This window comes from Rana temporaria, chromosome 4, assembly GCF_905171775.1.
Source record: "Rana temporaria chromosome 4, aRanTem1.1, whole genome shotgun sequence".
NCBI lineage: Eukaryota > Metazoa > Chordata > Amphibia > Anura > Ranidae > Rana > Rana temporaria.
In genome coordinates, this window is record NC_053492.1 from 198758885 (window position 1) to 198775542 (window position 16658).

General features: G+C 38.1%; 1 protein-coding gene across 1 annotated transcript in view; it reads right to left on the reverse strand.

Moving 5' to 3' along the window:
- The window catches only part of LOC120936887 (titin-like), a 345246-nt gene that overhangs the window by 167899 nt on the left and 160689 nt on the right, over positions 1–16658 (reverse strand). Inside the window, exons 65-70 of the mRNA XM_040349653.1 lie at positions 16121–16372; positions 12033–12290; positions 5929–6180; positions 4547–4798; positions 3199–3450; positions 2006–2257 (exon numbers count right to left, since the gene is read on the reverse strand). Of these exons, the coding sequence (XP_040205587.1) occupies positions 2006–2257; positions 3199–3450; positions 4547–4798; positions 5929–6180; positions 12033–12290; positions 16121–16372 (1518 nt within the window). The remainder of the gene's footprint in view (positions 1–2005; positions 2258–3198; positions 3451–4546; positions 4799–5928; positions 6181–12032; positions 12291–16120; positions 16373–16658) is intronic.

Consider the following 16658-nt stretch of genomic DNA (forward strand, 5'->3'; position numbering starts at 1 on the left):
GTTAGAACACACTACATCCCCCCTACATGTTAGAACAACCCCTTTATCGCCCCTAGTGTTTAACCCATTCCCTGCCAGTGACATTTATACAGTAATCAGTGCATTTTTATAACACTGATCGCTGTATAAATGTCAATGGTCCCAAAATAGTGTCAAATGTGTCCGATCTGTCCGCCGCAATGTCGCAGTCGCGATAAAAAATCGCAGATCGCTGCAATTTTCTAATAAAATAAATTATAATTAAAATGGCTTAAATCTATCACCTATTTGTAGATGCGATAACTTTTTCACAAAACAATCAATATACACATCTTGCAATTTTCTTTACCAAAAATATGTAGTAGAATACATATTGGCCTAAACTGAGGAAGAAATTAATTTTTTTATATATTTTTTGGGGATATTTATTCTATCAAAAAGTAAAAAATCTTGCTTTTCTTTCAAAATTGTCCCTCTTTTTTGTTGATAACACAAAAAATAAAATACGCAGAGGTGATCAAATATCCACAAAAGAAAGCTCTATTTGTGGGGAAAAACGGATGTCAATTTTATTTGGGTACAATGTCGCACGACTGCGCAATTGTCAGTTAAAGCAAAGCAGTGCCGTATAGCAAAAAAGGGCTTGGTCAGGAAGGGGTTACAACCTTCTGGGGCTGAAGTAGTTAAAGTGGTCGTAAACCTTCCCGTTTTTTCCCCTAATGCATCCTTTAAGGTGAAAAAACATCCTATAAATTGCTGGCCCCCAGCCCCCCCCCCTTTTTCTTACCTGAGCCCTTGAAAGTCCTCCGTCAAGAACGCACTTGATCTTGGCCTGGTCTTCTTGGCTCTTCATTGGATAGATTGATAGCAGCGCAGCCATTGGCTCCCGCTGTTATCAATCAAATCCAATGACGTGGGCGCGGGGGGGCAGGGCCGAGTCCAGCATTCATGTCTATGGACGCAAATGCTGGACTCAAGAGCTCGCCCGCAAGGTAACCCCCCTGGAAAAGCGCTTTCCAGGGGGGGTTATCTGACGTAAGAAGGAGCCTAGACAGCCGCCGAGGGACCCCAGAAGACGAGGTTCGGGGCCACTCTGTGCATAACGAGCTGCACAGCGGAGGTTAGTATGACATGTTTGGTATTTAAAAACCTCTTGCTAACCGTATAATATAGATATACAGCAGCAAGGCGGCTCTCATGTAACAGATCATGTTCCTACCTAATATGTGATCTGGAACTTCCAGGTGGGGGGGGGGTGAGTGCATTATGGTGGTATTTAATCACCACTGTTTTTTTTTTATATTCTCTTGCTACATAATTAAAAAAAAAATACCAACATTAAAAATAAAACGTTTTTCTGCGTTTCTGTTATAGAATTTTGTGAACAAATTACCTTTCTTCATAAACTTGGGCCAAAATTTACATTTCTTTGGTAAGAATACCACAAATGAATGTATATTATTTAGTCTGTTTTAAAGTTATAGGGTCTACAAACTATAATATATTTTTGAAAATTATTTAATTCTGATGTACTGACTGCCTGTAGTTTCTTGAGGCTCTAAATCAGGGATCCTTAAACTACGGCCCTCCAGCTGTTGCAGGACTACACATCCCATGAGGCATTGTAAAACTCTGCCATTCACAGACATGACTAGGCATGATGGGAATTGTAGTTCTTGAACAACTGGAGGGCCATAGTTTGAAGATCCCTGCTCTAAATTATAGGACAGTACAACCCCCCCCCCCCCTCAAATTAACGATTTTTGGATTTTTGGAATGTAGACAATCCAAGGTATTTAGTAAGAGGCATTGCAAGTTTTTTGAAGTTGTAATGTTTTATCAGAAATTTTGGGAAAATTAAGATGTTAAATAAAATATTTTTTTCACCATTGTCTTTCAACATATTGTCAACATCATCAACAAGAGCAGAGACCAGGAAGGCATACCAATTTCCAGGTGTCAAGTTGAATGCACAGTTCTATTAAAAGTTGCTATGTGTGTGGCCTGCATAAAGCTTGATACTCACTTGTATAGTTAGCTATTGCTGAGGTGTTGCCTTGGATATTATCAACAAAGGTAGAGACAAGAAAGGTGTAATAATTTCCAGGTGTCAGGCCTTCAATAATATCAGAAGTTGTAGTTACATTCTTATTGAAAGCTGTCTCTCCCAGGATCTGAATGAAATAAAGGCTGGCATTTCCATTTGGTTTGTCCCATCTCAGAGATATAGAAGTGGTGGTGATATTCTCTGTGTTCAGGTTCTTCACAATTTCAGGTACTACAAAGTAGACAGAACATTTTATGATATCGCAGAAAACCCAATTTCCAAAGATGTGACTGACTAAATTATAGTTACCACAACCATTATGAGGAATGTATGCCATTTTACACATGTATACTAAGCACTGTAGGCACAAAAATGTAATTACATAACATTATTAAAACTCAAGGAATTGTTCCTAAAATGAATGTTGGAATAGCATTGCCACCACTAGCTCCAAATGTATGAATATAGATCATTCAGCTTTGGACCGTGATTTTTTGTTGTAGATAAAATTACTACAGGTTGGGTAAAAATACTAACTACTATTTTTTTTGTTACAAATTTAGACATGAACCTACTAACAAAATATTTTCAGTGTTCTAGTATGGTTAAAAAAAAAGTGGAAAATATGCAAGTTTTCCAGAGTTTCTGTTAGAAACTGTTATAAACAAATAATCTTCATAAATTTAGGCCAAAATGTAATCTGCTATATTTCTTTTGTAAAACAATGAAATAAAAATCAGTGTATATTATTTAGTCTGTGTGAAATTTATAGAGTTTTGCAAACATTTGTGTATATAGATATGAAAAGTGATAAATCCTAATGTAATAAATGCCTCTCTCATTTCTTGAGGCTCTAAAATAACAGGACAGTACAAAAAATCCCAATTGGCCCCTTTTTTGGAAAGTGGAGAGTCCAAGGAATTTAGTAAGAGGCATGGCAAGATTTTTGAAGTTGTCATTTTTTGTCACAATTTTTGGAAAAATTAAGAAATGAAATACATTTTTTTTTCACAATCTTTTTTTTCCCCACACTGTCAATATTATCAACAAGAGTAGAGACCAGGAAGATGTACTATTTCTACAATTTTAGGCCTTCTAGTCTATAAGAAGTTAAATGTAGAGTTCTACTAAATGTTGATGTGTGTGTGGCCTGCATAAAGCTGGATACTTACTTGTATAGTTAGCTATTACTGAGCTGTTGCCTTGGATATTATCAACAAAGGTAGAGACGAGAAAGGTGTAATAATTTCCAGGTGTCAGGCCTTCAATAGTGTCAGAAGTTGTAGTTACATTCTTATTGAAAGCTGGCTCTCCCAGGATCTGAATGAAATAAAAGCTGGCATTTCCAATTGGTTTGTCCCATCTCAGAGATATAGAAGTGGTGGTGATATTCTCTGTGTTCAGGTTCTTCACCATTTCAGGTACTACAAAGTGGACAAAAAGTGTAATGATATTGCAGAAAATCCAATTTCAAAGCATGTGACTGACTAAATTATAGTTACCACAACCATTTGGGAGGAATGTATGCCATTTTACAAATGGATACTAAGCACTGTAGGCACAAAACTTCATTTAAATAACATTATTAGAACTCAAGGAATTGTTCATAAAATGAATGTTGGAACAGCATTGTCACCTTTAGCTCCAAATCGATGAATTTAGTTCATTCAGCTTTGGACACTGATTTTCTGTTGTAGATATAATTACTACAGGTTGGGTAAAAATACAAACTACAATCTTTTTGTTACAATATGGAACAAAGTTAGACGTGAATCTAGTAATAAAATGTTTTCAGTGTTCTATCTATTAATATCTCTGATTTATCAAGCTGATTAACCGATTGCTGACCTTATAACATAGATATATGGCGACAAGGCAGTTCTGCTGTGCCAGATCTGGAACTTCCAGGTAGGGGGGCGCATTCGCTTGCTGCTGGCGACCCAGCTGTGCTGTGATCACATTTTGCATAAATATAGTTTTCTTGCAGTGGTATGTAATCACCACTGGGTTTTTTATTTTTTGCTATATAATAAGAAAATCCAAACATTTGGAAAAAATACACATTTTCGGAGATTCTGTTATAAGCTTTTGCAAACAAAAAAATGTCTTCATAAACTTAAGGCAAAATGTGGTCTGCTACATTTCTTTGCTTAAAAAATAACACAAATCAGTGTACATTATTTAGTCTGTGTGACAGTTATAGTCTACAAAGTTTAGCGTATATTTATTTGAAAATTGATCAATCCTGATGTAATAAATGTCTCTCTAATTTCTTGAGGCTCTAAAGTACCAGGACAGTACAAATACCCCCTAAAATGCCCCTTTTTGGAAGGTGGACAGTCCAAGGTATTTAGTAAGAGGCATGGTGAGTTTCTTGAAGTTGTAATTTTTTGGTCACAATTTTTTGGTGAAATTAAATTAATTTCAAGGTGTCAGGCCTTCTAGTCTAAAAGAAGTTGAAGGCACAGTTCTACTAAATGCTGATGTGTGTGTGTGGCCTGCATAAAGCTTGATACTCACTTGTATAGTTAGCTATTACTGAGCTGTTGCCTTGGATATTATCAACAAAGGTAGAGACAAGGAAGGTGTAATAATTTCCAGGTGTCAGGCCTTCAATAATGTCAGAAGTTGTAGTTACATTCTTATTGAAAGTTGGATCTCCCAGGATCTGAATGAAATAAAAGCTGGCATTTCCATTTGGTTTATCCCATCTCAGAGATATAGAAGTGGTGGTGATATTCCCTGTGTTCAGGTTCTTCACGATTTCAGGTACTACGAAGTAGACAGAAAATGGAATGACATTGCAGAAAAACCCATTTCCAAGGATGTGACTGTCTAAATTATATTTACCACAACCATTATGAGGAATGTATGCCATTTTACACATGTATACTAAGCACAACAATTCATTTAAATAACATTATTAAAAACTCAAGGAATTGTTCATAAAATTAACAGTGGAATAGCATTGCAACCTTTAGCTCAAAATGTATGAATTCAGCTTTGGACACTGATTTTCTGTTGTAGATATAATTACTACAGGTTGGGTAAAAACATAAACTACTTTTTGTTTTTGTTTCCGTATAGAGCAAAGCTAGACATGAATCTAGTAACAAAATGTTTCCAGTGTTTTGGTATGGTTTGTATTAATATCTCTGCTTCATCAAGTTGCTTAAAGTGATATTACCACTTGATCTCCAGAAGGTTTTATCCCTTATATGACCAGGGTATTTTTTGCCATTTAGTACTGCGCTACTTTAACTGGCAATTGCTCGGTTATGCAACACTGTACCCAAATAAAAGTTATATTTTTTTCACACAAATAGAGTTTTCTTTTGATGGTATTTAATCACCACTGGGTCCTTTTTTTTTTTACCATATAATATATATTTTTTTAAATATACATGTTTTCACTGAGTTTTTGTTATAAACTTTTACAAACAAATGATTTTCATAAATTTGGGCCAAAATGGAATTTGCTACAATTCTTTGGTAAAAAAAAATAACCCAAATCCGTGTATATTATTTAGTCTGTGTGAAAGTTATAGAGTCAACAAACATTTGTGTATATAGATTTGAAAATTGATAAATCTTGATGTAATAAATGCCTCTCTCACTTCTTGTGGCTTTAAAATAACAGGACAGTATAAATACCCCCCAATTGGCACCTTTTTGGAAAGTGGACAGTCCAAGGAATTTAGTAAGAGGCATGGTGAGCTTTTTGAAGTTGTCATTTCTTGTCACAGTTTTTTGGAAAATATTGTCAATATTATCAACAAGAGTAGAGACCAGGAAGATGTACTAATTTCTAAAATTGTAGGCCTTCTAGTCTATAAGAAGTTGAAGGCACAGTTCTACTAAAAGTTGCTATGTGTGTGGCCTGCATAAAGCTTGATACTCACTTGTATAGTTAGCTATTGCTGAGCTGTTGCCTTGGATATTATCAACAAAGGTAGAGACAAGAAAGGTGTAATAATTTCCAGGTGTCAGGCCTTCAATAATGTCAGAAGTTGTAGTTACATTCTTATTAAAAGCTGGATCTCCCAGGACCTGGATGAAATAAAAGCTGGCATTTCCATTTGGTTTGTCCCATCTCAGAGATATAGAAGTGGTGGTGATATTCTCTGTGTTCAGGTTCTTCACGATTTCAGGTACTACAAAGTAGACAGAAAATTGAATGATATTGCAGAATTTTTTCCAAGTATGTGACTGACTAAATTATAGTTACCACAACCATGGGCTAGCACAAAGGTATAATAATAAAGAGACCGTACAACAATTTAATACAACATATTTTATTAGCTTTGATATAATTGGCCACGGTGTCATCCATAAAAGTGTGGGGGGGGATTACAAAAATCTCATAAATAAATAAATTAAATTAAAAGGCCATCTTGGCTAAACTTATACTTTAAAATAAAATTAATTGCTGTCCATCCAGCCAAAGCTGGACGACTACTCCCCCAATACGGACGACCACATTACTTCTAGAACAAGAGGAGAAGGGGGGGGCGTCTCTGCTCGTCAGGGAATGGACTGAGCGAATTGCCTCACCTGCTCCCTTATATAACCTTGCACAGCGCGGGCTGTTAGCCGCGCAAACTGTCCAATCAGGCGGCTGCACGCGCCGGACCAATCCCCGGCTGTTGCTGCCTAGGGACACCGCGGCAGCTCCTGACTGCATTGAATCTGAATCTCCCTCTGCACCATCCCATGCCAGTCCAGCTCATTGCTGTGACCTCTCATTAGGAGGAATGTATGCCATTTTACCCTAGTATACCAAGCACTGTAGGCACAAAACTGCATTTACTGTAGATTTTTAAAAACTCATATCATTTTGCCCCTGTATAAATCATTAGTAAGACCTCATCTGGAATATGCAGTTCAGTTTTGGGCACTAGTTCACAAAAAGGATATTGGGGAACTGGAGAAAGTGCAGAGAAGGGCAAGCAAACTGATAAGAGGCATGGAGGAACTGAGCTATGAGGAAATATTAGAAGAACTGTGTAACGAGACCCTTGCTCGCTCAGTTCCGCTCTCCCGACACTCCTCTGCTACTATTGGACCAGATTGCAGATCGCAATGTCTGATGGTTCGGTCATCCAAGGCTACGGGATTCGAACTACAGCTATGTACCGTTCGAAATCCATCAGAACAAACACCAGGCAGGCTGTATGTAAGTTCAAACAGGAAACTCTTTATTTGGATGCACACAACACACTTTTGTACAGCAGTTCGAACACCCCGCCCCAACAACCCGCTTTCCTATTGGTCAATTGTAAAGTACTTAGTAGTTCTCAATTAGGTCCTCTTAGCCATGCAAATGAGGACTTGAAACAGGGTCAGCAGGGATTGGTCCTATAGCTTGAATAGAATGACTGCTATGTGTAATGAGACAGAAGCTCCAGGGGGCAATCAATGTACACAAACAGCCAGACACAGAACAATGCTTTTCCTCCAGACCATGGAGACGTCTGGAGGGGGGGGGGTTAGCCTTAAGACAGGGCAGAAGACCCCCCACTGTGTAACAGATTTCAAGGAGATACACTTCAGCATTCCAAAATCCATGACAATACTCCCCCCTGGGAAACAGTCCAACAGCCACAGTGGGACCCCGAACGGGTCAACTCGAGGATGTTGGAAAAGTAGTCTTAAGGTTCCAGGTCTGTCTGCGGGATAACCCATCCGCCTTCCTGTTTTTAGGCCCTGGCCCATAATCGGAAGGCAAAAGCCTATGTCGCAGCTAGGTCTGTCACAAACTGAAACTAATTAAGGGAGGATATGATCAACATGTACAAATATTTAAGAGGTCCATATAGTGATATTGTTGTTGAAATGTATATATTGTTTTTGTTGGTATCATTATAGCAATGTTTATTAACACTGAGGGGTGTTGAGATGGCCACTTAGCGTCCTTTGGTGGCTACACATCCACATTACACTTTTGATACAGCAGTGTGCTATATACAACACTATATCACTTGCATTTAGAAATCACTGTTTGGTGCTTTCAATACGTTTTATGTTTAGAGTTAGCTCAATTTATTATTTTCTCACATCTTTCTCTTGTATTTATTGTTTACTTGTTAATTGCAGCTCTCAGAGTGAATAGGCCGTTATTGGGCCGCTGGTCCTTTTTCCTTTCTTTCACTCTTTTTTTGCTTATGGTATCTTAGCGCAGATATAGAAGTGGTGGTGATATTTTCTTTTATCAGGTACTCTGACAAAGGAATTATGAAACTGGTCAGTGCTGGACTACAGGGCTGTTGAAGGTAGAAGCAAGGGTGGTGAGATACAGGCATACCTGCTGAACCTTGCGATATTCATGCTTTTAAGTTTGATTTTCTTGTAAGTGTACATCTGGAAGAGGGGATTGTTTTAATAAATAGTTATACAGTATTACGCTGTGTACACCTCTCCTTTTTAAAAATATCCAGATGGAATGGTGATTCTACAGCTCCAGTAAGATTTCTATACAGACATTGATTGATCACCATAAGGGAGAGGATTCACTGGGTGTGGTGATGGGAGCCAAGGATCTATTCAGATGTGTTTTTGAGAAAAGACAAACATTTGATAGACTTTATTAAATAACCACTTTGGATCAAATAAGGACACATTGGGTGTAGATTCACAACCCATACAGTGCTGCTAATGTTGTAGAATATTCTATGCAGTGATTTTAGAGTTATTTTAAAACATATTGGTTTTAAACTGTATAGTTATAGTAGCTGCTTGATGTGTATTTAAAAAATATTTGGAATGACGTGTATATCTATAAGCGCTGGGAGAGAGGATTGTTTTTAATTGAGATTGATTGATCCACTTGCTTTTTTTTATAGTGATAACATTTTTTTTTTCTCTAGCTGTTAATGTGGTGCTGTTTTGTAAGACTCAGCATTTTCTTCTAGCACTCCAATACAGTAGTTTGTTCCTCAAAGATGCCTATTTCTTATAAGGACAAGCTTCAGACTCACACGTCATGAAATAAAAAGAAGTTGTAGATGTGCAATCACTTTTTCTGCACCTGCACCAAATGGTGATATTGTGGTGTGAACATGGATTTAAATATGTACTGTGAACTATTTTTGTACACTAGAAGAACAGAATAAACAGAAATGGTTGCTTCTCCTCAATAATCAAGTGGAGGCTGAGGTTCAGTCAATATATAAAATAACACAAACATGGTTTCGCGCAAACTTTACTGTATATGGGTGCATAATTATAAAATGATGTCTAAACCCAAGAACAAAAAAGTAGCACTTTGCAGCTTACTAGTCTTCAGATGTGGTGCCATTGTTTTTTTTTATTAGGATTATGCCGCGTACACACGACCATTTTTCGAGTTGTAAAAAATGACGTTTTAATGGTCTAGAAAAAACAATGTTTTTTTCAACCTGATCATTAAAACGGCCTTGCCTACACACGATCTTGAAAAAAAAAATGCTCTAGCACTACGACAGCACTATAAAGGGGAAGTTCCATTCGGATGGCGCCACCCTTGGGGCTGCTTTTGCTGATTTCGTGTTTGTAAAAGACGATTCGCTCTTTCAGTCTGTTACAGCGTAATGAATTTGCTTACTCCATTACGAACGCTAGTTTTACCAGAACAAGTGCTCCCATCTCATAACTTGCTTCTGAGCATGTTCGTTTTTTTCCACGTCATTAAAGCCCACACACGACCATTTTTTACGACGTTAAAAATGACAACGTTAAAAACGACTTGAACAATTAGAGCATGTTGGAAATTTTGAATGCCCATTTTTTACATCGTGAAAAATGCTCTGGAGCCCACACACAATCGTTTTTAATGACATTAAAAAAAACCATAATTTTTTACAACCCGAAAAACAGTCGTGTGTACGCGGCATGAGAACATTTTCTGTACGCACAGAAAAAACACACATTGATCCTACCAGAATTTCAAAATTCTTGTAACTTCCTGTGTACTGAATTAAAATCTCGAACAATGTTATTATCTTTCCCCTTTTTCTCATCTTCTGTAAACTAAAAAAAAAAAACGTCCTCTATGTAAATGAGATGAGAGGAGGAGAGGTGTTTACAGTTCAATTCAAGAGAGAAGCTTACGGTGACAGCACTGCTCCTCCAAAGATAGAATATATAGTGGGGATCGAAAGTTTGGGCACCCCAGGTACAAATTTGTATTAATGTGCATAACAAAGCCAAGGAAAGATGGAAAAATCTCCAAAAGGCATCAAATTACAGATTAGACATTCTTATATGTAAAAAAAATGTTAGATTTTATTTCCATCATTTACACTTTCAAAATTACAGAAAACAAAAAAATGGCGTCTGCAAAAGTTTGGGCACCCTGCAGAGTTAATATCTTGTACTGCCCCCTTTGGCAAGTATCACAGCTTGTAAACGCTTTTTGTAGCCAGCCAAGAGTCTTTCAATTCTTGTTTGAGGTATCTTTGCCCATTCTTCCTTACAAAAGTCTTCCAGTTCTTTGAGATTTCTGGGCTGTCTGTCACGCACTGCTCTTTTAAGGTCTATCCATAGATTTTCAATTATGTTGAGGTCAGGAGATTGTGAAGGCCATGGCAAAACTTTCAGTTTGCGCCTCTTGATATAATCCCCCGTGGATTTTGAGGTGTGTTTAGGATCATTATCAATTTGTAGAAGCCAACCTCTCTTTAACTTCAGCTTTTTCACAGATGGCATCAAGTTACCATCCAAAATTTGCTGAAATTTTATTGAATCCATTTTTCCTTCTACTCGTGAAATGTTCCCTGTGCCACTGGCTGCAATACAACCCCAAAGTATGATTGATCCACCCCCATGCTTAACAGTTGGTCAGAGGTTCTTTTCATTAAATTCTGTGCCCTTTCTTCTCCAAACGTACCTTTGCTCATTCCGGACAAAAAGTTATATTTTAACCTCATCGGTCCACAGAACTTGTTTCCAAAATGCATCAGGTTTGTCTATATGTTCATTTGCATATTTCAAACGCTGATTTTTGTGGTGAGGACGTAGAAGAGGTTTTCTTCTGATTACTCTTCCATGAAAACCATATTTGTACAAGTATCCCTTTATAGTGGAATATTGTACCACAACTCCAGTGTCTGCCAGATCTTTCTGGAGGGATCGTGCAGTCAAACGTGGGTTTTGAATTGCTTTTCTAACAATCCTGCGAGCTGTTCTGTCTGATATTTTTCTTGGTCTTCCAGATCTTGCTTTAACTTCCACTGTCCCTGATGACTGCCATTTCTTAATTACATTCCGAACAGAGGATATTGACAACTAAAAAACGCTTTGCTGTCTTCTTATAGCCTTCTCCAGCTTTGTGAGCATCAACTATTTTCAGTTTCAGTTTTCTAGACAACTGCTTAGAAGAACCCATGGTGCTGATTGTTGGGGCAAGGTCAGATGAGTCTGGGCATTTAAAACCTTTGAGATTGACATCACCTGGTCTTCCCAGATACTGGCAGGTCTCAGCTTTGCAAAGGGGGCAGTGCATGCTATAAATTCTGCAGGGTGCCCAAACTTTTGCAGACGCCATTTTTTTGTTTTCTGTAATTTTGAAAGTGTAAATGATGGAAATAAAATCTAACTTTTTTTGACATATTATAAGAATGTCTAATCTGTAATTTGATGCCTTTTGGAGATTTTTCCATCTTTCCTTGGCTTCGTTATGCACATTAATACATATTTTTACCTGGGGTGCCCAAACTTTCAATCCCCACTGTAGGGAGTAACCAAATGGGCAGGAAGTATGTTACGGGAATGATCACCAGGTAAAAATAAAGGAAGATAAGCCTGAAAAATGGAAAGTAATGCAGATAACACATCGAAAGATTGGTAAGCTGCAATATATTGCATTTTTGTTTTTTATGTTTGCATATGCTTTAAAAATGTGTTAAAATAATTACAAATATATTTGGATGCACAGTGCTTTGCCGATCTCTGTTCATTTACAAATATATAGTGTAGTATAAATATATCAAATCTGTATAATTTATATTCTATGTCAGTAGACACTTACGTGTATAGCCTGCAGACAATACACTTTCTCCTCTTACAGTATCGAAGCCAGCCAAAGCTGAAACTGTGAAATTGTAGTAAGTCCCAGGGGTCAAATCATTAACTGTAAAAGTGTTCAGGTTGGTTGTTTGATTATAGGTTTCATTTTGCTGGATATTAATGAGATATGAGCTTATGCTTCCATCTGGTGGCTGCCAGCTCAAAGTTACAGAAGTGTCCGTGGTAGTAAATACTGTCAGGTTCTTCACCTTTTCTGGTTCTAAAAAAAAAAAAAAAAAAAAAAAAATTAGATATAAGCTTGACACTGAAAAATAAAATGACTACATGTGTTCTGTTACACTTATTACAGGTCATAAGGTACAGTGGAACCTTGGATTATGAGCATGATCTGTTCAAGAAGAATGCTCATAATCCAAAGTACTAGTATATCAAAGCGAGTTTCCCCATTGAAGTCAATGGAAACGAAAATAATTTGTTCCGCATTGACTCCAATGGAATGCAGTACCGCATGCAACCAGAGGCGGGGGGAGCCAGAGAGCCTCGTAAACACTCGGAAAGGGCCGAGAACACCACGGCTGAACTCAGAAAACCTTGGAAAGGCTCTGGAACTAAGTATTTCCGAGATTTCTTGAGCTTTTTTTCCGAACGGCTCAGAGTGGCTCCGAATTGCACCGCTTGGCTCTGCTCGGCTTCGGTGCCCCCCCCCCACCTCAGGCAAATTGCAGTATTGCACACTGCTTTGGCTTGAATTCGCTTGTTTTGCGAGACAACACTCGCAAACCAAGTCAGGTTTTTTTTAAATACAGTGCTCGTAATGCAAAACGCTCGCTAACCACGTTCCTCACAATCCGAGGTTCCACTGTATTTTAATGTTATCAGTTACTTTCAAGTTGATAATTGCATGAAATGTTCTCAATAAAATTAATAACACAATTTTTTACTATACAGAAGAAACCATAAACCATACATAAAAAAGAAAACACAAAAAATCCCTTTTACATTCACCTCAATCCAAAGTTGATATTTTGGAATTTTAGTGCACTCAATTATACACTGGTAACATATTTCCCTGCAGAATTCCTAGTTGTGTGCACTTACTATGTCTGTTACCAATCAGATATTGGCTACATGTTCCCCTGGTACACTCACTTGTTAGGGGCTCTTAGAAAACTCTGAGAAATCTTGTAATCTTATCTCTGGAATCATTAGATGATACAAGAAGCGTAATGTTCATCTAACCATTAAAGTATGACTAAAATCAAAACTTTTTTCTTTTGTTTCGGAAAGAGAGGAATGGAATTAAAACACTTGTTTTTAACGTTTTTAATGTTGTCTGTTAGGGAGATTCAGTTAGGGAGATTAACCCTCTCTATTTCTCCTATTTACCTTTACTACTGGACATACAAGAAAATCCAAAATTTTGGGTTGACCCCAGAACAGAATAGAGGAGGAATAATGGGGGCACTAGTTTTGTGACCCTAAGGGGCAACCAGGAATTAAAAAAAGAAAAAAAATAGTAGGGTTTATAACCCTCTTAAGCCTCGTACACACGCTTGGTTTTCTCGGCAAGAACCAGCAAGAAAACTGCTGCTGAGTAAACTGAGCGTGTGTACAAGGCTTTCAGGTTTCTCGTTTGGAAATCTGGCAAGAATCTCGACAAGAAAACTAGAAAACCTGCTCTCTATTTTCTCGTTGAGATTGTTGTCGGCCTGTTTACCGACGAGAAACCCGAGAGTGTGTATACTTACCTGTCGCCGTGGAAACCTGCGCATGCTCAAAATGACTTTGTCGCATGTGACAAGCGCATGCTCGTTGTACGCGATGACGTCACCGCGTTCTTGCCTTTCAAGAGAACCACAGTTCTTTTGAAAGATATGTGTGTACACTCGGGCGGCAAGAAATTCTTGCCAAGAATCTCGTCGAGAAAAACAGCGTTTTTTTCCTGACGAGATTCTTGCCCGTGTGTACAAGGCCTCACTCTATCAAAAAAAAAATCTGTCTTTAGTTCTCCTTTAAATTTGATTTTTGTCAAGTTCTAATAATTGCGCAGGACTGGCTTGAAACAAAAGTCAGGTCTGGGCCAAAACCCTAAGGCCTCGTACAGACGAGCGGACCTGTCCGATGAAAACGGTACGCTAGCAGATTTTGGTCTGATGGTTGTACACACCATCAAATCAAAATCCCCGCGGACAGACAGCGCGGTGATGTTTCGGCGACATGACGGCGACGATAATGCGGCGACGTGCGCGAACCCGGAAGTTCAATGCTTCCACGCATGCGTCAAATCACTTTGACGCCATGCGCGGGTTCTTGGGCCAGCGGACATGTCCGGTGAGTCTAAGAAACATTTGTCCGCTGGAAACCTGTCCGGTCGGCCGGAAAATTGTCCGGTCGGCCCTACACACAACCGAACATGTCCGCGGAAACTGGTCTGCGGACCAGTTTCAGCAGACATGTTCGGTCGTGTGTACGAGGTCTGACACATCTACAGTATTTGTAAGCTTGAAAATAGCCACTGTGCTACATAACTGAATTGCTTAACATTTTGCACATTGCCTACAGTATTATAAAACAATGGCACTGGCAAAATAAAAGTCTTTGATTTTCTTACTTTTCTAACTCAGCCCTTGGTCTGGTGCCTTTCTAGGGAACCGCATATTATATCTCTTGATAAGGTTCTAACAATTAAATGTAAAATGCACTAAAACCTTTATATAAAATTAGTAATAGAGCTCTACTTACTAGATAATTGTAGATCTCCTGAATCTCTCCTCCCCCAGTGATCACTCAGACTATACATTGTCATTTTTTGTTATCAGCCTCTGTTTTACACAACATGTGTGAACACAGCTGGTAATATAAAACATGCTTCTGCAGAACAGATATCTACATGACTAGGAAAACATTTTAGTCTAGCAAGTAAATGTTGATTTTAGAAGAAGTTTAAACAAAGTTGGAAATGGTCCTCTGGGGAGAATGGAATGTAAAGTAATTGTTAAAGGAGTTGTAAAGGAAAAAAAATGTTGCCTAAAATTAATGTCTGCAAGGTAGACAGACAGAATAGTGTAATGATTCTGTTAAAAAACGAGTAAATACCTATTAAATTCTTTCATCTATATCACCTCGGGCGTTCTAGTTTCTGTTCTCTCATTCACTTCCTGGTTTAGATTGTTCGTTCATGTAAGAACTACAATTCCCAGTATGCATTGCGGCACGCCCAGTAATTCACACCTCCTTGAAGTCTAACACGTAGAGAGCGTCCTGCCACACAGATGTAGTTCCCAGGAGGGGGTGAGCACGTCACTGACCACCGCAGTAAACCCTCCCATCACGGTGGTCAGTAAAATCAGACAAGCAGGAAGTGAACAGAACAGAGAATAAATAGATCAACTTCTGAGCAAAAACGAACAATGAGGAAGTGAAAAGAGGAATGTCTGCAGGTAAACCCCTTTAACCTCTTCTCGCCACTGTAAATTGTATATGCAGTGGCATTTACGTCTATACTGGGCTGAGATTCTGTGCTGACAGTGTGCTCACTGCGTGCTCCAGCACACTGACTGAGCTGTCCCTGACAGCTCCCTTCCATGGTTTGTGATCAAGAGCCAGCGGCATGGGCTTCCAATCATGTGGTCGCTGTGAGAACAAATCACAATGATCATGTGTTCTGGATGCCTACTGGCAGTAAAGCCCACTTAAAGGGCTGCCAGGGGGCAATGAGAAGGGGATAAGCAGACTACCATGATATCTTTACATATTACCTAAAGGGGTTGTAAAGGTACAATTTTTTCCCCTAAATATTTTCCTTTACCTCAGTGCAGTCCTCCTTCACTTACCTCATCCTTCCATTTTACTTTGAAATGTCCTTATTTCTTCTGAGAAATCCTCACTTCCTGTTCTTTTGTCTGTAACTAATCTCTAATGCTAGGTCCAATTTCAGATCATACTTTGTAGGTTATAGTTACCAGTCAATTATAGTTACCAGTTACTTGGTTATATTTACTAGTCTTTTATCCTGACCACAGTTTGTAATCTTACAGGATTACACAGAATTAAAACAAAAACTCTAAAAAGGCTTATTACTATACTTACTAGTAGTAATAGTCACTTGTGAAGAATTTCCTGTCATATCCTGTCCATTTACAGCATTGATATTAATTGTGTATTGGTTTCCAGGTGTCAGTCCTTGAACAGACCATGACTGTGATACTGTCTGGTTTGCATAGGTATTTCCTGTAACTTGAACCTGATAGTAGCTGTGATTTCCATCTGGAGGTAGCCAACTTATATCAACAGAGCTGGTTGTTATATTTTCCGGAAGCACTTGCTTGACTGGTCCAGGTCCTGTAATCAGTAGACAGAAAGTAAAAAAAAAAAAAAAAGGTTCCCCTAAACAAATACAGCATATTCAAAGAAAGGAAATTGCTGACTAAATCAGTACAATTAAAATCAACAGTGTAGACTCATCAGCTGTCAAAAATCAAAGACTTTAATGATTTCTATTTAAATCTCTTATTCTGTAACAGAAAAATGTATTTATTTGTTAGCTTCTATAATAGAAATTACTTATTTCTACTATATTTTGCAGAATCATGCTCATAAAAAAATACAATATTGCCATCAGATCAAA